General features: G+C 43.0%; 2 protein-coding genes and 1 pseudogene across 5 annotated transcripts in view; 2 read left to right on the top strand and 1 right to left on the bottom strand.

Annotated features, from left to right (window-relative positions):
- The window catches only part of gspt1l (G1 to S phase transition 1, like), a 55,255-nt gene extending 46,739 nt beyond the window's left edge, over window positions 1-8,516 (top strand). For all 4 annotated transcript variants that reach the window (XM_089018453.1, XM_089018454.1, XM_089018456.1 and 1 more), the window contains 2 exons: window positions 2,242-2,410; window positions 7,892-8,516. In XM_089018453.1, coding sequence (XP_088874579.1) covers window positions 2,242-2,410; window positions 7,892-7,944 — 222 coding nt within the window. In that variant the 3' untranslated portion in view covers window positions 7,945-8,516. The remainder of the gene's footprint in view (window positions 1-2,241; window positions 2,411-7,891) is intronic.
- A 1,362-nt stretch (window positions 8,517-9,878) lies between these two features.
- Window positions 9,879-10,613, bottom strand: LOC148885996 (uncharacterized; annotated as a pseudogene).
- A 1,637-nt stretch (window positions 10,614-12,250) lies between these two features.
- Window positions 12,251-13,595, top strand: LOC148885995 (transmembrane protein 238). The gene has a single exon (XM_089018460.1). The coding sequence runs from the start codon at window positions 12,361-12,363 to the stop codon at window positions 12,886-12,888; it is 528 nt and encodes a 175-aa protein (XP_088874586.1). The 5' UTR covers window positions 12,251-12,360; the 3' UTR covers window positions 12,889-13,595.
- Window positions 13,596-19,892: the final 6,297 nt, after the last annotated feature.

Here is a 19,892-nt window from a genome sequence, read left to right as displayed (position 1 = left end):
AGTACCTGGAGAACAATCTCAGTTCACCTGTTTTCTGACCATGTATCAGAATCAGAATCAGAATCATCTTTATTGCCAAGTATGTAGAACACACAAGGAATTTGTTTCCGGTAGAACACGCTGCACTAGTATCGTTGTCAAAAAAAAACAAAAAAAAACTGCTAAGTGGCACTATACAGTTCCATTTTGGCTACTGTTGAAAGAGTTCAAAGAGTTAATGGCTTGGGGGAAGAAGCTGTTTAAATGTCTGCTGGATTTGGTGCGCATGGATCGGTAGCGCCTGCCTGAGGGGAGTAGCTGGAAAAGGTGGTGGGCAGGGTGCGGAGGGTCCAGTAGGATTTTCCGCGCCCTAGTTTGGATTCTTGCAGTGTGCAAGTCCTCGAGAGTGGGTAGGGTGATGCCAATGATTTTTTCCGCCGTCCTAACTGTCCGTTGAAGTCGGATTTTGTCCATTTTTGTGGCGGCCCCGAACCAAACGGTGATGGAAGAACACAGGATGGATTCGATGACAGCCGTGTAGAAATGTTGCAGCACCTCCTGTGGCAGGCCATGCTTCTTTAGCAGCCTCAGGAAGTACATTCTCTGTTGGGCCTTTTTCAGGATAGAGTTGGTGTTGACCTCCCACTTCATGTCCTGGGAGACTATGATTCCCAGGAACTTGAAGGTCTCAACGGTTGACACCAGGCAGTTGGATAGTGTGAGGGGTAGCTGTGGTGATGGATGTTTCCTGAAGTCCACGATCATCTCAACTGTCTTGAGCGTGTTCAGCTCCAGGTTGTGACGGCTGCACCAGAGCTCCAGCTGCTCCACTTGTTGTCGGTACGCAGACTCGTCGCCGTCTTTGATGAGACCGATGACCGTGGTGTCGTCTGCGAACTTTATGAATTTGACAGCTGGGTGCGTTGAGTTGCAGTCGTTTGTGTAGAGAGAATCTGACCTGTTGTGTCCGTCCTGTCAGGAAGCTGAGGGTCCACTGGCAGATCGTGGGGGACACACCAAGCTGGAGAAGTTTGGGGATGAGGAGTTCTGGGATGATGGTATTGAACGCAGAGCTGTAGTCCACAAACAGGATCCTTGCGTAGGTTCCTGTGTTGTCAAGGTGGTCGAGGATGTGATGCAGTCCAATGTTGACTGCATCCTCCACAGACCTGTTTGCCCGGTAGGCAAACTGAAGAGGATCTAGCAGAGGTCCGGTGATGTTCTTTAGGTGGTTCAGCACGAGGCGTTCAAAGGACTTCATGACCACAGACGTCAGAGCGACAGGTCTATAGTCGTTCAATCCCGAGGGTGCTGGTTTCTTTGGAACTAGTAGAATGTATGGTCATTGGCTCGTTGGGAGGCTGTATAAAGCACCCCAGAGACAACAAAATGTAAGTAGATTTGCACGTGCTCAACTGGCTATGCGACACTGTTTTGTGATTTTGATTTTGTGCCGTGTTTTCAAATCTGATGATTTTTTTTCTTCTGATGATATAGAGCACAAGTGTCAAAGTCCAGGCCTGTGGGCCACATCTGGCCCTCTACATCATTTTATTCAGCCCGCGAAAGTGAATCAAGCATGTCAAGTTCCATCATGCTTGCTTTCGTCTGAACCAAAATTTCAAATTGTCCCATCTAAACCAAAGTAACAGTCATTATTTTTTTACTTCAGATTTGAATATTAGTCATTCAGTAAATTGTTTTGCGCTCTGTATGTAATATCAGAATCAGAAATCCTTTAATAGTCCCGCAATGGTGAAATATATGGCGGGGATCAAACATTCTTATGGCTTCCCCAAATTCATCTCGACCCTCAAGAGGAAATCATAACTACAATGTGGCCCGTGGAAAAAAAAAATGAGCTCGACGCCTTTGATATAGAGCAGAATGTCTATAATATTGGGTGATCCTTTGAAAAGACAAGTTGTGGCTGAGAAGATGTACCTATGTTATTAAAGCATAATACCTTCAGCTTCTCTATCTCATGCAATCAAAGCAAGCCTTTCTGGTCACTTGTGAGCTCTCCATACAGAATATACACATGCATTCATTTTTATCCAGGGTTAAGCAAAATGACAGACACATTTATAGTTTAAATAAAAAGCAAATAAAGTAAAGAAGAAATTTAATTTCAAAAAGGACATAATAAGTAGTCGTAAGAATCTGCTTAAAATTAGATATCAAGTAGAGAGGATGAACTTAGTACAACAAATAAGTGGAATTGTTCATTATTCCAATGTTTCTGTTCTCTTCTGTCCTCAGGCCTTAATCTGTCTGGTAGACAAAAAGTCCGGCGAGAAAAGTAAGACACGGCCACGATTTGTGAAACAAGACCAGGTCTGCATTGCTCGGCTCCGTGCGGCAGGGACCATTTGCCTCGAGACCTTTAAAGATTTTCCTCAGATGGGACGGTTTACCTTACGGGATGAAGGTAAAGCACCTGCACACAGTGGCACAGTCATAGGGGCATCCCCGTTTTTAGTTGAAGGATCCATGCAGCATTTATTGGATAAATAAGAATATCCATTTGTTTGTTTTGTCTATACAATGTCATCAGACCAATACAGTGATTCCTTGGCTTACGAATTTATTTGGTTCCCAGACAGTGAGTTTCGTCTGAGTGTGTAAGGCGGAAAGTGTTTATCCCAAACATTAATTTCCCATAGGAAACCATTAAAATGAGAATAATCCGTTCCCAGGTCCCCCAAAAAACTAATTTTCCACTTTATAATTTTCTAAGCCTTAAAACTACACAAAATATACATTATATTATGTATAATACATGTGCTATGGTATTGTAATTAAAGAAATAAACTGTACTATATAATAAAGTCATTTTATTTACCTTTGTGATCGTCGTCGATGGCTCGATGGAATGGAGTGGCCATCTTGAGGAATGATTCCTTGTAAGCTTTGGCAGCTTTTTCGTCAGAACTAGCTGCCTCACCATGACGAATGACACTATGAATCCCTGTACGACGCTTCAAGTTCTCGAACCATCCATGGCTAGCTTTGTAATCATCAATGGATGATGAACTTCCAGGTGGCCTCTTGACGATATCTGAGTGAAGTTGCAGTGCTTTCTCTGCGATAATTTTACCTAGTTCCTCAATTGTGTTCTGTTTAGCTGGGTTGATAGCTTTTTACATCAAGTATACAGATGGCTTGTGCAAGTTATTTGTGTAACCTGATTGATGGGATCTTTTAACCTTGCGGTCAATAAAGTTGAAATGAGTCCCACTTTCACGGTGATTTCTATTCTCTCGATTTTCTCTGTCGTCTATCTATCTATTTTTATTTGCAGCTCTGTGTTTCTGTATCCCCCCTCACTGATGCGTTCTTGACCAATCACGTGCGGCTTTAATCTATTTTATTTGCAGCTCTGTGTTTCGGTAACCCTTCCCTCCCACTGCTGTGTTCTTGACCAATCACGTGCGGCTTTAACCGAAGACTGAGGGCAGGGAATAGAGGACAAAAATAGTTGGCTGCCATTTCCTTGTTAGGAGAACGGGGTCGTTCGCGAACGACACATCACTCATTGTGGCGCTCCGTGTGTATCCTGAAAAATAGTTTGTATGCTTTCTCGTGAATTTAACGTTCGTATGCCGAAAAGTTTGTTAGCCAAGGTGTTCGTTAGCCAAGGTATCACTGTGTCCATTTGTTTGTTTTGTCTATACCAGGCGTCGGCAACCCGCGGCTCCGGAGCCGCATGTGGCTCTTTCACCCCCCTGCTGCGGCTCCCTGCGGCTTTAGAAAATAAATAATGAGTATTTAATTCAATGTATATTATTTTAGTTCGTTCGTTTTTAAAATGTAATTCTAAATTTGAAGATTATGGTGATTATAAATAATACAAAATAAAATGTATTCAAGTTTTTTGTCGCTCATATTATACGTCACAACCATCGACAGTGGACGTATATCCGGTCACAACTGCCAAATTGCGCACGATTTCTTGAATTTTTCGACCCCCAGGTAGGCCAACGATGGATAAATCTAAGAAAAGAAAATTGTCTGAAGAAAACAGAACGTTTAATGATACGTGGGCAGATTCGTTCGCCTTAAAAACAGACATCGCTCACGCCTGACAGACGACAGCTTACAGTCCTGTGTGAAGATGAAGGTAATGTCATACAGCCCTGATGTGCAGAGGCTGTGCGCTGAGGTTCAGGATCAGAAATCACATTAACCAGGTGATAAATATTGTATTTGCCATTTTGCAAATATTATTTTTTTTTCAAATAGACATTGAGTATTATATTTGAAAGTAATCTTCAACCCAACGTCTTTTTTGTCGGAGTTTAAAATGTTTTTGTTGCGTGCAGAAATGTAATTTCGCTTCTCTGTAACAGTTCATTGATTCAGAAATACAACACACTATAGTTTGTTTATCCATATATAAAGGTAAAAAACGATGATGGAAAGATGCAGTGATGTCTTCATTTTAAATGTCAAAAGAATTTTGTGGCTCCCAGTGTTTTCTTTTCTGTGGGAAATGGGTCCAAATGGCTCTTTGAGTCGTAAAGGTTGCCGACCCCTGGTCTATACAATGTCATCAGACCAATGCGGGTGATGAATAACTGGAATTGCAAAGTGACTTTGACCCACAACTTGAAATGTCTATTGTCGAGATTTCTCTGTCATTGTTTCATTACAATAAGCACACAAGGAGCAAAAAAATAATCTAATTAAAGCCATTACTCAGAAAAAGAACGAGATGTTTGGAAGAATGAGAACATTTTGGTTTCAAGCCAGATAAGGCATCAGTGAGCTAAAATTTAATATCTTTGAGTAAAGAGCCTTTGGGATGTTATTCCATTAACATGTATTTAAATTAATGACGATAACATGAAAAACTAACAGAACTTATATTTTTGTTACTTCTCCACACTTAATCACAATAATCTAATACAATGAAAATGATTGTGAAAATGACACTTGTGAAAAACATAATGTCATCATGAGTTTCCAGTTATTTCTACTAGTCTGATTTTTCTCTGATAGAGTGATTAGAACATATATCAGAATCAGAAAACCTTTATTCTTCCCACAATGGGGAAATTTGCTGTCCACAGCAGCAATTTGAAAGGGGATGGGGTGGGAGGGGACTTATTTGTCACAAAAAAATATTCATGAAGTTTGGTTCCTTTATGACTTTACTATGGGTGAACAGAAAAAAAAGATCACATCTGCTGGTTCAAAAATATACATACAGAAGCGCTAATATTTGGTAACGTGTTGCGTGGCCATTTTCACTTCAATGAGGCGCTTCTGGTAGCCATCTACAAGCTTCTGGCAGGCTTCTGGTTGAATTTTTGACCACTCCTTGGCAGAATTGTTGCAGTTCAGTTAAATTTGATGGCTTTCTGACATGGTCTTGTTTCTTCAGCATTGTCCACAAGTTCTCATTGAGTCTAAGTCAGGACTTTGGGAAGGAAAACCTTAATTGTAGCCTGTTTTAGCCATTTCATTACCACTTTTGATGTGTGTTTGCGGTCATTGTCCTGTTGGAACACCCAACTGTCCCCAAGACCCAATTTGAAGGTAATCCTTCCTTCATTATCCCATTTACTCTCTTTAAAGCACCAGTTCCATTGGCAGCAAATCAGCCTCGCAGCATAATACTACCAACACAGTGGATGAGAAGGTTTCTTCAGCCGTCATCTGTACTTTTTGAAGGTGTCGGATGTTTCGCCTCCTATCCAAAAGGCTTCGTCAGCGAACTAAAGTCTGACTGGTCGTATCGGCCCTATTTATATATCCCTAATGTCCAGACATGGCGGTGCCGGACACAGCTATGCTTGGATTGGATTTGGATTGGATGTATTTGCCTTTATTAGTCTAGCAGTGGAGAAATTTACATTTCACAGCAGCAAAGTTATGAAAGAAATGAAAGTAGAAAAGCAAAACATAGGAGCTGCTGGAAAGGCAGCCACTCTCGCGGCGCCGTCTTGAAGTCAAAAGAACAAAAAAAAAAACTAAATAACAAATAACATGACAACACAAAGACACAGAGAGACATTCATTCTTAAGCACTTTCTGTACCCTCGTTGTTACATAAAGCAGTTCCAGATGAAAGAGGAGAGGATCAAAGCGTCTCTTCACCAGTGGATCAGGGACATCATGGTGGAATGTGCACGTCGACTCCAAGCTAAATGTCTAAAGCAACCACGCAGCTGTAGCATCCATTGACGAAAAGAGATCATCTCACATCTCCTGTCCCCCATAAATCATCTTCAATTCCATCCCGCGACAGTTGCATATACGCATCGGCGCTCTGCGCTGACACTCCTTCCTTTTTATCGCGGGCTCCTCAAGCCATGTATCCATCCAGCCGCAGACTGTCCAACAGCACCGACCTCCCACTGAACAAAGCGGGGCTGTGAAGATGCTGCCCATTACAGGCGCAAAAAAGCACAATGGCCCCAGAGCTGTCCAGCGATGACAGTCGAATGGCACCGACATTCCTCCCTTTCAAAAACAGTACTGGCATATCCATGCTGCCGAAAAGGCGCAACCACTCAGCACAGTCTCCTCCTTGATGAATGTCGTGGTCAAAAATGCTGAAAAACAATCCGTATCCGTTCCACACGACGCACAACAACACAAAGTAACAAAAGAAAACATAAAAACAAGACAAAAACAACAACAAAAGCAAGGCTCATCAGAGCACTTGCTGACGGCTGCCTACTCGGGCGCCATCTTGGACTGGATAGGTCCCTACTCACCGTGCTTGATGATAGGCATGGTGTACTTGATGTTAATGCCTCACCTTTACTCCTCCAAACATATTGCTCGGCATTGTGGCCAAACAGCTCAATTTTTTGTTTTGTCTGACGGGAATCTTTCCTCCAGAAGGTCTAATCTTTGTCCATGTGATCAGCAACAAACTTCAGTCAAGCCTTAACGTGCCGCTTTTGAAGCAAGGGCTTCCTTATTGCACGTCAGCCTCTCAGTCCATGGAGATGGAAAACATATTTGACTGTGGAGATTGACACCTGTGTACCAGCAGCTGCTAATTCTAGGCAGAACTGCTTTTTGTTGATTCTCAGTTGAATCTTCACCCTCCTGACCAATTTTCTCTCAGCAGCAGGTGACTTACGTTTTCTTCCTGATCGTGGCAGTGACAAAACAGTGCCATGGACTTTATACTTACAAACGATTGTTTGCACTGTTGCTCTTGGGACCTGCAGGTGCTTTGAAATGGCTCCATGTGACTTTTATGACTTGTTCAAGTCAATTATTCGCTTTTTCAGATCCATGCTGAGCTCCTTTGTAGCGTTTGTGGGTGTTTGCATCCAATGAGCCCTATTTACATGGCCTCAGAGAAGACACGAGCTGTCGTCACTCATAATCACTCACAAGAAGTTAGGTGGCCATGTTATGAAGCTCATTTCACTGACACAATTTTCTAAGCCACCAAAATGTCTAATTTGTGTTGCTGTACGTATATTTTTGACCCAGCAGATTTGGTCATTTTTCTGTTAACCCATAATAAAGTCATTAAAGAACCAAACTTTATGAATGATTTTTGTGGTGAAGAAATATCTGTTCCAATCACTCTATCAGAGAAAAATCTGAGTTGTCGAAATAACTGGAAACTCAAGCGAGCCATGACATGTTCTTCACAAGTGTATGCAAACATTTGACCACAACTGTAAATTTTTATGAACAACTTGTATTTAATTGTACTGAATTTGAAATTGATATTTGTTTTTAAAAAGTACTACTACAATTGGGATAATAAAAGTATTTTATTTTTCATTTTCATCATCTAAAATTGTACTAAATTGTGGAGAAGAGGTTTACAATGCATTTTTGTCTCAGATTAAAACTTAAGTTGTTGCCAAAATCAACATTGGACGATTATAATTAAACTACAAAATATTGTGTATGCATGTGTTTGTCACAGGTAAGACCATTGCCATCGGTAAAGTTCTGAAGTTGGTCGCAGAGCGGGACTGAAGATGCAGATTTTCAAAAAATCCAATTTGGAAGAAACAGGTGGTGCCTGGTCATAACCTGCCCAGTATTGTCAGCAGCAAAGACACCTTCCAATATCGCCTACTTTCTGTGAGCCCATGACCAGCTTCAGAAAAAAAATTAAGAAAACCCTGATTTAAGTCAGTGAAATCCAAGATGAAGTCCACTCAAGTCAGCTTTCTCATATTGAGAGCTTCAATGATGCCCTTTCTGGTTTAGCCTGCCCTCCATCTTTCCTTGCTTCTTTTGTCTGTCTGATTCATCATGATGACAATAGTTTTTTTTTCTTTCCCTATTCATTTTTTAATGACTGACAAATAGCAGAAGATATATCTGTGAACAAAAAATGTGGACCAGGATTTTTACTTGGAGTGTTAATTGATTTCAGAAATGTGATGCAAAAACAAATAGTTTGAAAGAATGTCAATTGAAACCAAACCAAAATGATTTCCTTTGTTTTTATCAGTTCTTGGTTTCTCGTTAGGCGTTCTGGCTGTGCTTGAGCGTGTTCAAATATAAAAGCAAACTATGACAATAAAATGTTTGGAAAAATGTTTCTCGTTTAAGACTCGATTTAAAAGCTGTGAAAATTTTCTCTGGTGCTCTTGCAGCCGAAATGGAGGGGCAGTTTCTAATTCTGTATTTTCCGGTGTATAAGGTGCACCCTCAAAGAATGGTGTACAGTGAAACCTCGGTTTACGAACCCCTTGCCTTACGAACTTTTCGGTTTACGAACATTACATTTATGAAAATTTTACCTTGCCATACGAACTATTTTTCTGGATACACACGGATCTTTTGATGAAAATCAAGGCTTTTGGGTGTGCCTTATACACAGGAAAATACTAAGGTATCCTAATTGTGTCTATGGTATTGTGAAAAATGATTTAGAAATTGTATTAGAGCAATGTTTTTCATTTGCCACAAAATGGGGAACAATCATTAATGTGTAATGCTGCAATGCCTATGTTCTAAAATACTGTCAGGATTAATGTTATACCTAGAAAATAAGGTGTTTACCAGCCTCATTGATTTACATTAGTGAAACATAACTGGGCCAATGATGAGATACTTGTGTGGTGAGGTGTGTCGTGGACGCAACTTTTCCCAACTGAATAAGGTAACTTGACGCCATTTCAGCAGACGGCAGGTATTTTTCAAAGAGGTTTATTAATATTTTTGAATTAGACGAGCGGCCAAAAGTTATCACAACTCCTTACCCAAAAAGCTAAAATGATGTGTGTTAAGTTATAGAAATGTATTTTCTATCCTCTCGGACACAAGTGTCAAAGTCAAGATCCGGCGGCCAAATCTGTCCCGCCACATCATCACAGAGGTGACTGATCGAAGCTCCATTTCTGAAGCGGTGTCCATAGCATGTCTTGGCGATTACTTGGCTGAAATGGGTTCAGTCCTATGCAGAACAGCAGAGTGTGCATCACCTAAGTACATGCCACATTTGATGGACATTTGGGTAAGTTGCGTCAAGTGTGGTTTTCCACATCCTCGTTGAATTTGCAACGAAGGCACTTAGGGTCCTGTTGACCTTATACAACTCCAAGCATTCAGTGATCCATGTGTGTGACATTGAGGCATAAGCTTTCTTGCAAACTATCCAGGCTGTGCACAGGTTGGTATGTCGGGACTTGCAGTCTTCTTTCAAGCAGCAGCTGATGCTTGGCGCCTCTGGTATCTCGACCAATGCCTTTCTGTGCTTCGCTCATGTAGTGATCCAGGTATCCACTTATCTTAGCCCCAATGGTGCTTGAATGAGACTTTCATGTTGTGGAGAGACAGGTTATTGGCCGATAATTGATTGAACTGCACCCTTTGAAGGATCCTTCATGATCTGGATTGTCACCCATCCTGGGTGAGTCCCATCCATTAGCAACTGGTTCATTTGTGCTGCTCGGTGCTCATGGATTGCTGAATTTCTTTGGCCTGTAGGCGTGGACCATATCCGGGCCTGGTGCTGTGCAGTTTTATATATCTGAGATTTGTATGTCTGCCCCTGTTATGGTAACTGGGTTCTTTTCTGGGAGGTGGCTGTGCTCCTCTTTCAGAGTCATCAGCCTGGTGTTATGTGCAACCTCCTTTTCCCATATACCTTTCCAGTATCTTTCAGTTTCCAGATTTGGCTCTGCTGTTGAACCTTGCCACTGAACGTACACTTTCGCTGGTTGTGTTGTGAACAGTCTGTTTATTTGCCTGGCCTCATTCTCATTCATGTCCCTCTTTAAACGACTGGACAAGGCCTGCCACCTTTGTTTGGCAGTTTTGAGTGCTCAGGTATGGTGATCTGGATGTACCACTTGGGTATTGGCCTTTGATTCACACCTCTCTGGGCCTCCGTCAATTGATGCACATCTTTCTGAGTCGCCTTAATCTTAGCCTCCAACCGTCTTTTCCATGGTGTGTAACGCATCTCATGGCTCCCACGGTTAGGATCACTGATGCTGAAGCGTATATCAGCTTTCCGTGATCGTTATGGTTGGGATCCCCCCCTGGTGCTGCATTCAGTTTCCATGAGACTTTCAGGTGGTACTTCACATAGCCGTTGTAATCGTTTTCTAGGTTGCCCAGCTTTCATTCTTGCCATGATCTTATCATTCAGTTCTTTCAGTTTCTGCCTCGCTCAGCATTTCATTCATTGGGGCTGGCCTCCCAATGTCATCGTTTGCATTAATTGGTTATTTATATTTATATATATATACAGGCCTTGCAAAAGTATCTCCCCCCCTTTAATCTTGCAACCTTTGGCCACATTTCAGGCTTCAAACATAGATATTAAATTATTTTTTTTGGTCAAGAATCAAAAAGTGGGTGACAATCGTGAAGTGGAACAACATTTATTGGATAATTTAAACTTGTTTTTAATTAAAAAAAACGAAAAGTGGGGCGTGCAATATTATCGACGCCTTTACTTTCAGTGCAGCAAACTCCAGAAGCTCAGTGAGGATCTCTGAATGATCCAATGTTGTCCTAACTGACTGATGATGATGAATAGTATCCACCTGTGTGTCTGTGTAAGCTCTCAGTCGTACAGGAGTGGTCCATTGATGAGAAGGTTTCTTCAGCTGTCATCTGTACAAATTTGAAGGTTTCGGACGTTTCGCCTCCTATCCAAGAGGCTTCGTCAGCGAACTAAAGTCTGACTGGTCGTATCGGCCCTATTTATATATCCCGAATGTCCAGCCATAGCGGCGCCGGACACAGCTATGATAGGTCCCTACTCTCAGGTTGGGGGGAGCAGAGGACCACTCCCTGTGGCCCCACTGATTGTTCCTACATTCCTGACTGGCCCATTTCCCCCAGACTTTATCAACATCGCAGGGATAATACAAGTGGGCCTCAATCGGCAGTACATTTGCACCTAAAAGCTAGCAACCACTCATTTGACGACAATGAGGTTAAAATCTTAGCGAAAGAACATAGATGGTTTGAAAGGGGGGTAAAAGAAGCGATTCTTATAAAACAACAAAATCCTTCATTAAACCGGTTTGGTGGGGTGAGGTTCAATTTGGATCGTTCATACAATAGCCTGCTTAGGCAAAACAGGTTAGGCAACATTCATAATGCTGATGAGGTGATACCGGTGGGAGTGGGGGAAATGGGTCAGTCGTTAGTCAGGCTATATATATATATATATATATATATATATATAATAGTATCGTTATATATATATATATACGTATAGTCTCGGGATATCGATATTCTCGGAAAAAATATTGATATAACCGGACTATTGATATATCTGATCCTGCGGCATGTAAATTTTCTCCTTGCGTTCATAGAAATAGTATAGTAATAAGCAGTACTATCGATATAATGATATATATAAACAAATAAGGTCTTTTTTATTTTGTTATTGGTTTTATGTACAATTAATGAACATAATGATCAATTGTTATCCATTGTTTAACTGGCAACAGTTAAATTAGGAAAGTACAGCACTTATTTTTTTCCACAATTTAAGAACTGTTATTGATGTTATTTAAGAATCAAACATTATTTAATCCAATTTGGTTGTCAGTGCTCAATGTTTTATAAATGACAATTTTATGTATTCATTTGCTCGTTTTTGTTTCAAATGTTGAGGACAAGTTCAAAAACTTGTCAGTAGAATATAACCATTATCCTACAGGCACCCAAAATAACATTAGAACAGTGAAATATTTCTCTTTCAGGACTTTCCTCCACTGATAAAGTAATCCCTCTGCAACGGAAAGCAGTATAAATAAGGAAAGCACACACCACACAGTTTGCAGTGCAGGTAGTGTCCTTTTGACACCACCTCCACAGGGCTCACACCCTCCCCCATTGTATCTCACATTGCTCACCTTACAGGCGTTTTTTGGACACACGATACCTGCGGACCACGGCACACTGCACGCTGACATGGAACGATCGTATTGCGGTCTGGGTCGCTGTGTGTGTTGTTTTTGGATGGCTGTGGCCTTCGATGTCGTAGGACTGCTCGTCCTTCTCATTGGCGTGTTCGTGAATGTTTTTTTCTACGACCTCCTCATTTACGCCGGCGCCATTGTCATCTTCTTGAGCCTCGTATGGTGGGTGTTTTGGTACACCGGCAATATCGAGGTGCTCTCCGCGGAACTTGAGGATGACGTAGGCCTAACAAAGAAGGTCAAGGGCGGTCTGAGCGGCATCGGCGGGGCAGTCCGGCACCTATCCAACCGTGTATCCACTGGTATCAGAAGGTCGTTGCGCAAGAACGGGAGCACCAGCCGGAGGGAAGGCGCTCGTCCGACGGTTGCGGATCAGACCATGGCCTGGCAATCGCAGCAGGTGGTCGTTGACATGGCAACCTTGACGCCCAAGGAGCCAACTTTACGGACTTCTGTCTCTACGGTGGGGTGCTATGATGCAGAGAAGCCTTCCACAGCAACAGAGACCTCACTTACATAACAGGAGACCAAGGCTGCGGTCTTCGCAAAAGTGTATGATGAATTTATTGTATGGTCTCTACACATTGCATACTGATGAGTATGATGTCTACACGTTGGACCTTGACGACATTTTGTTTAAAGAAAATATTAGTGGTGAGCTCAAGACAGAGACTTGCCGAGACCAGGAATTATTTTCTTGCCAATCAAAGTTTAGTGTAAAACACATTCGAACTGTGTGCATGGATGGAATTTTCTAAATTATAAGTGCATATACAAAAGGGTGTTTTCACTGTTGTGTGAAGAAAATGCAGCCTAGTCACAGCCAGTAAATTTGATCGGATCTCTTGATAATATCCCCTGTTTTAAAACTGTAGGTCAACTTAATTCAAATACATCAGTCGTGTTGGTGGGGGAGAGGGTGGTAGTGGCACATGAAACAAAGGCATTTGTTGTCTTACCAAGTGTTTTCTTTTAAAAGTGAATAAATCAGCAATAGTGTAAATGCAACAGAAGAGAAGATTGGTGCTGATCATCAGGGAAAATCCAGAGTCCGGCCAGTTTGGGACAAGTCAAGACTTTTAAAAGTCGAGTCGAGAGGAGGCCAAGACCTTTAAAATGTGACCTGAAGACCCGTCTTGAGTGTTAAAACACAAAAAAATGACATCTTCTCTATCTTGGCATGCCACTGCAAACAAACGTTTTGTATAAACATCTTCATTTCAAGTCCGCATTAGTTCATCACTTTGTGCTTGAAGAACCAAGGGGGATGCTGGAGCCTTTCTCAGTTTTCTTTGGGCAGTCGGCGGGGACACCCTTAACCGGTTGCCAGCCAGTCGCAGGGCACACAGAAACGAACAACTATTCACGCTCACACTCTCACCTAGGTGCCATGCATGTTTTTGGAAAGTGGGAGGAAACCCAAGGACCCGAGGAAAACCCACAAATGGCCAGGGAGAACACAGGAAGGTTAGAGCTGAAATTGAACCTGTGGCCTCTGCACTGTGAAGTCCCTCGATGTGAGTGTGAATAGTTGTGTGTTTCTGTGTGCCGTGTGATTGAATGACAACTGGTTCAGGGTGTACCCCACCTACTGCCTGAAGACACCTGGGATAGGCTACGGCAACCCTCATGACCCTGTGAGGATTGAGCAGTTCTGAAGATGACTAATATATTATAACATAGTATAGTATAGTATAGTATAGTATAGTATAGTATAGTATAGTATAGTATATTAAAAGCTGTATTCCAGGCTACAAACAAATCCCGTTTTTCCAGTTAACTTTATTCTAATGTGTTGTGTATAACACAGCACAGATTTTTTCTTAATTATTACCCGCGCATATGCTTATCCCATATTTTAATGGCCCTAAAATGCAGAACTAAATCCTCATTTGCTTTGTAGTTTGTTATCCGTGGTTAATCATTCTCCTTATTTCGTTACAAAGTTAAAAAGACCACACAGTTCAAACAAAAGAAATCTGATATGAACTTCCTTACTCGTCATCAGACACACTCTAGGGCAAAAGTCATTGATGTTTTATATTTGTATTTTTTTAAATTGAACAATGACTTTTGTGAAGTCATTGCTGATGCAGGGAGAGCCAAGTCAACGTAACGTAATTTGTTAAAAAATAAAAAAAAAGGTATTACAATAATGTGTTTAATTGTAGATTATATATAATAATCAGAATTGTTAGTATTATTTCTTATTAGACTGTTTTGGAAGTACAGTCCATTTTACCTTAATTGTAAAAGCTTATTGACTCACTAAAACTGCACATGAAATTGCAAACAAAGAAACAACGTATAATTGTCATTCATTTCTAATAGATTTTTGTCACGTCCAAACAAAGCGAGTAGAAGACTCGCATTTTTTTAGGAGCTAAGTAGGGAGCATGGATCCCAAAAGTAGTGGACGGAGACAGGCATGCCGAACAATAATATTTAATTAGATACGTAACTACGGACAGACAAAAATCACCTCAAAGCGCTCGCCAAAAAACGACCAGGAAATACAAACGACACGAAAACAAAAAGCACGCGCACAAAGGTGAGGAGTTTTGAAAGGCGCTTATAAATGAAATGTATTATTATTATTAAAAAACAATCAAGGGTACACCAAACGAAATTTGACATACCTAATACACAAATGCACCGAAAGGTGATTAACAAGAATAGGAATAATGAACACAACGGACCGAGAGATACAATAACTACTAGGACAAGAACGACAACGTGTCATACCAAACTCATCAAGACGGCCGTGAGTGTGGCTGCCTTTCCAGCAGCTCCTGTGGCTGCCTTTCCAGCAGCTCCTGTATTTTGCTTTTCTACTTTCATTTCTTTCATAACTTTGCTGCTGTGAAATGTAAATTTCTCCACTGCGAGACTAATAAAGGCAAATCCAATCCAAACCTGGGCAGGAGCAGTGGCAAGGCAAATAATTCACCGGCAAGCAAATGGCAGAATGACATTCTTGAATACCCTGATGAATAATTAGGATATTAGCAGCAGGTGTGTTACAGGCTGGGAAGCACAATCCCGCCACCTGCTTCCGAATTTGAACATCACAGTACCCACCCCACCCCCCAATGGCCGCGTCCTGGCGGTCTACCCGGTTTAGAAGGGTGGAAAGGTACGCAGAAGGGACGGGTCCAAGACGCAGGAGCAGGGGACCCATTGCCGATCCTCCAGGCCGTAGCCTTCCCAGTCGACCAAATACTGGACTCCCTTACCCCTGCGCCGAGAGTCCAAGACCTCCCTCACACCGGATCGTAATCCGCGGGGGAGGAGGCGGGGCAGAAGGGGGAGCCAAGGGACTGGTCTCACCGGTTTGATCAGAGACATGTGGAACACGGGGTGAACCTTCATCAAAGAGGGCAGCCGGAGCTTAGCAGCGACTGGACTGATGATGAAGTCCACCACAAATGGACCCGGAAAACACGGCCCCAACTTGGCCAAGGTACCAGACACAGATCCCGCATCAACAGCCACACCTCCTGCCCCACATGATAGGTTGGCGCAGGGCTATGCGCTGGTTCCTGGTTGCCGTGCGAGACAAAGCGGCCCGTCTGGGTCTCCTTCCACACGCGATGGGCCCGTCTGGGATGCAGTTGAACAGATGTGACATAGACTTTGCCTTCCTGGGTGGGGAGCAGCGGCGGCTGACATCCGTATGCAGACATGAAAGGAGACCAACCTATGGCTGTTTGAGACGAGGGTATTGTGTGCGTACTCCACCCACTGTAAATGGACAGCCCACGATGATGTACGGTTGAGACGCACACAACAGCGAGCTGCTCCCAGGTCCTGGTTCTTGCGTTCTGTTTGTCCATTCGATTGTGGGTGGTACCCCAACGTCAGGCTCGCTGTGGCCCCCACAGCCCTGAAGAACCGCTTCCAGACCCTGAAAACAAACGATGTGGCAACTTGGACAGTGAGATGAAGTGAGCCGACTTCAAAAATAGGTCCACCACCGTGAGGATGACTGTCTTCCCTCGGGAAGGAGGAAGGCCCGGTACGATCCGTGGATATGTGAGACCGAAGTTGGTGGGGAACTGGTAGGGGCAAGAACCAATCCCGCCGGAGGCTGATGCAAGACTTTACTGCAGGCCTGGCAGGCACTGATGAACCCCATAATGTCTCTCCAAAGCTACATCCACCAAAACTGCTAAGAGATGAGATGGAAAGTCCTGTTCACCCCTGGGATGGCAGGCCACCTTGAAGGTGTGTCCCCATTGCAACACCTCTAAGCGCAAGGTTATGGAGACAAACACTTTCCCCGTCGGGCAGCCTTTTGGGACCAGGGTTTGCTCTTGGGCCTCCTGGACCCTATTTTCAATCTTCCACATCAGGGTGGTGGCTGCAATCTCCGCTGAGAAAACCAATTGCTGGCCAATGTCAACCCGCATCTTCCAATCCCGGCCCCTGGATAGCTGTCCAACCTCTAGTTTGGCAGGAGGATGGTTAGGCTTTTTCTGTCCATCTCGGATGAATGTTGATGGTGCTGTGTTGGAAGTGGTGGCTCTCATGGGCAAGGACTTGATGGTATTCGTCTTGCTCTCCAGGACAACTGCCAAACTCTTCATGACCTGGTTGTGCCTCCAGGTGTCCCGGCCTTGTGTGAGGCTGGTCTTACAACCGGTCAGAATGTGTTTGAGAGTTCCTGGAGTTCGACAGAGGTCACAGGTTGGATCTTCTCCATACCATTGGTGGAGTTTTTTTGGAGGTGGGAGCACATCATAAATAGCTCTGATGATGAAGCTGATGTTGCTTGCCTCCATTTCCCAGAGATCCCTCGAGCTGAGCTTTCTCTTATCCAGGCCTTCCCACCTCATTCATTGTCCCTGCTTGGCAAGAGAGACAACCTTCGCAGTTCTTTCAGCTTCCTCTTGGCGGCACACTTCTTCCATCACCATTTTCCTTCTTTCTGATGTTGAGGCCTTACGCCAAGATGGTTTGTTTGCAAGGCCAAAGCCCCCTCTTCCTCGCTGGACATGTCCCACAATGGCACTGTGCCTTAGGGCTGCTGTGGCATGTTGCACTGCGATGGATGACATCCATTTCCGTCCAGTTGATAGGTGGGTGCAGCTTGACTGATCTTCCGGTCTCTGGAGTCTGTAAGAATCATCTGAAGTCTCACTTTAGAGCACTTGTACTCTTCGGTGAGGCTTGTGATTTGAAGCTTTTTCACATATCGAGTGATGGCTCGCTCCATCTTCTCCACAGTTGAGAGTGGGACCTCATAGACTGTGAGTGGCCACATTACCTGAGGGAGAAGTCCAAACTGCAGACACCAAAGCTTGAGCTTCCCTGGCAGTGGAGTCTTGTTGATGTTTTCCAGACTATTGGTGATGTTCTGCTTTAGTTGCTGCACTTGATCTTTGACTCTTAGGCTTGCATTGTACCACTTCCCAGGCTTTTGACCGGTTCCTCAGACACCGTTGGTATTGGGTCATCACCAATGCAGAACTTCACATTTTTCAGCTCTCCCTTGACTATTGAGACGCTGCGTGACCTGTTCGGCCTGATTTTCAAGCGGGCCCATTTGATGTTTTCCTGCAGTTTTCCAAGTAGCCGCCTAATGCAAGCTGCAGTAGTGGTCAAGCTGGTCATGTCATCCATGTATGCCCGGATAGGTGGAAGGTGGATGCCGTTCCTAGTTCGCTCACCCCCACAACCCACCTTGAGGCCTTGATGATAAACTCCATGGTCATTGTGTAGGCCAGGGGTGAAATTGTACAAACTGCCATGATGCCTACCTCTACATGCTGCCATGACGTTATGAAGTCAGGTGTTGTGAAGCAAAGTTGCAGGTCTTTGAAGTAGGCTTTTACCAAGGTAATTATGGGTAATGGAACATGGAAGAAGTTGAAGGATTCCCAGAGAAGGTTATGGGGAACTGAGCCAAAGGCATTGGCCAGGTCGAGGGAGATGACATGAAGATCTCTGTTGTCCTTCTTTGCCGCTTGGATTTCGTGCCAGATCATACTGGTGTGCTCCAATCAACCAGAGAACCCAGAGATGCCAGCCTTCTGTACAGATGTATCAACATACTTGTTGTTCTCCAGGTAGGTGTAAAGTCTCCGTGCTAACATACTAAAAAAGATTTTCCCCTCAATTTTGAGAAGGCACAAAATGGCGACCTCCAGTGGCCACCTCCGCTTCCACAGGCTGATAAATTCCTTATATGGAGCTTGGATACCCTCTTCTGGCGGCTTTTGGGTGCAACACGGTTCTCAGACCAAACGTGTACAGCAAAATACATTGACGTGAGGAAGGACTGCTACAATGTGTCTTTTTTCGGTCAGGGGCTGGTCCTTTCATGACGTCACGTACGGACTCGTCACCAACTCAAAAACAAGACTGAATATTCGGAGTGAGTCTTAAAATGTAAAATATAGCTATATGCGGTGGAATCTTATTAAAATACGCCCAGTAGAAGTCATTTGAAGACATTTTACAAATTGTGGACACAACTTGTCCAGAGACGTCGGTTGTCCTTTAATCTTAATTTTGATATTGATGATTGTTGGTCTCAGCTTCACGAACAAAATGGGGGTCTTGCTAAGGTGTTACCGCGGTGATAGGGGAACACTGTTCTTCTTTTCTGACCTTTGTATTATTTCAGAGGCTTGGAAGTCAATTGTAGCAGCTTCCTTGTTCCCATCAAGACTGATAGCAAATGTCAATGAATAACCTTTGGAATGGGTTGGCTTTATTTACCTTGCTTCCAATTGACTGCTCTCACTATTTATTAATCTTGCCACTTCATCATGGCAAACAAAAGCTTTGTTTATAATAATAATACATTTCATTTTTACGCGCCTTTCAAAACTCTCAAGGTCACTTTAGTATTGTCATTGCAGCTTAAGTGGGGTTCATATTTTTGTCATGATAAATCTATACTGTACACTTTAGCTCAAAGTCAAAGTCAGCTTTATTGTCAAATATGCTAATATGTATGACATACAGCACTGATGAAATTACTGTCCTCTCGGACCCAGCATGAAAGGCACTTATAATTACTTTAACAAACATAATAAACATGAAAACGCCAATTTGTCGGGAGAGGGGAGCCGCTGCGTGTTCACGCGCCGCCATCTTGGGAAAAAAATAAAAATAACAAATATGACAACACAAAGACACAGAGTTATTCATTCTTCAGGACTTGCTGTACCCTCTTTGTGATGACATGAAGCAGTTCTATATATAGTTGAAAGAGGAGAGGATCAAAGCATCCATGTCAGCAGTGGATCAGGGATCAAGAATGTCAAACTCATTTTTTTGCCACAGGCCACGGAGTTATGGTTTCCTCTCGGGGGCCGTTATGATTTTGTGGAAGCCATTAGCATTTTTAATCTCCTCCACATATTTCATATAGAGTGCACAATTTACTTAAAAAAATAGTTTTCAAAGTTGAAGTAAATAAATAATGACTTTTCTTCTGGTTTACATGGGACAATTAGAAATGTTGGTTTGGACTTTAGTGGAATTTCACAAGTTTGATTTGCTTTCACAGGT

The sequence above is a fragment of the Hippocampus bargibanti genome, linkage group LG17 (genome assembly GCF_051943395.1).
Source record: "Hippocampus bargibanti isolate YZ-2025 linkage group LG17, ASM5194339v1, whole genome shotgun sequence".
NCBI classification, from domain to species: Eukaryota; Metazoa; Chordata; class Actinopteri; order Syngnathiformes; family Syngnathidae; genus Hippocampus; species Hippocampus bargibanti.
This window is presented reverse-complemented; position numbering and strand designations above follow the sequence as displayed.

Excerpts from the sequence above, each read along its gene's own strand:
- LOC148885995 (XM_089018460.1), top strand. The coding sequence starts at position 12,361 with ATGGAACGATCGTATTGCGGTCTGGGTCGCTGTGTGTGTTGTTTTTGG.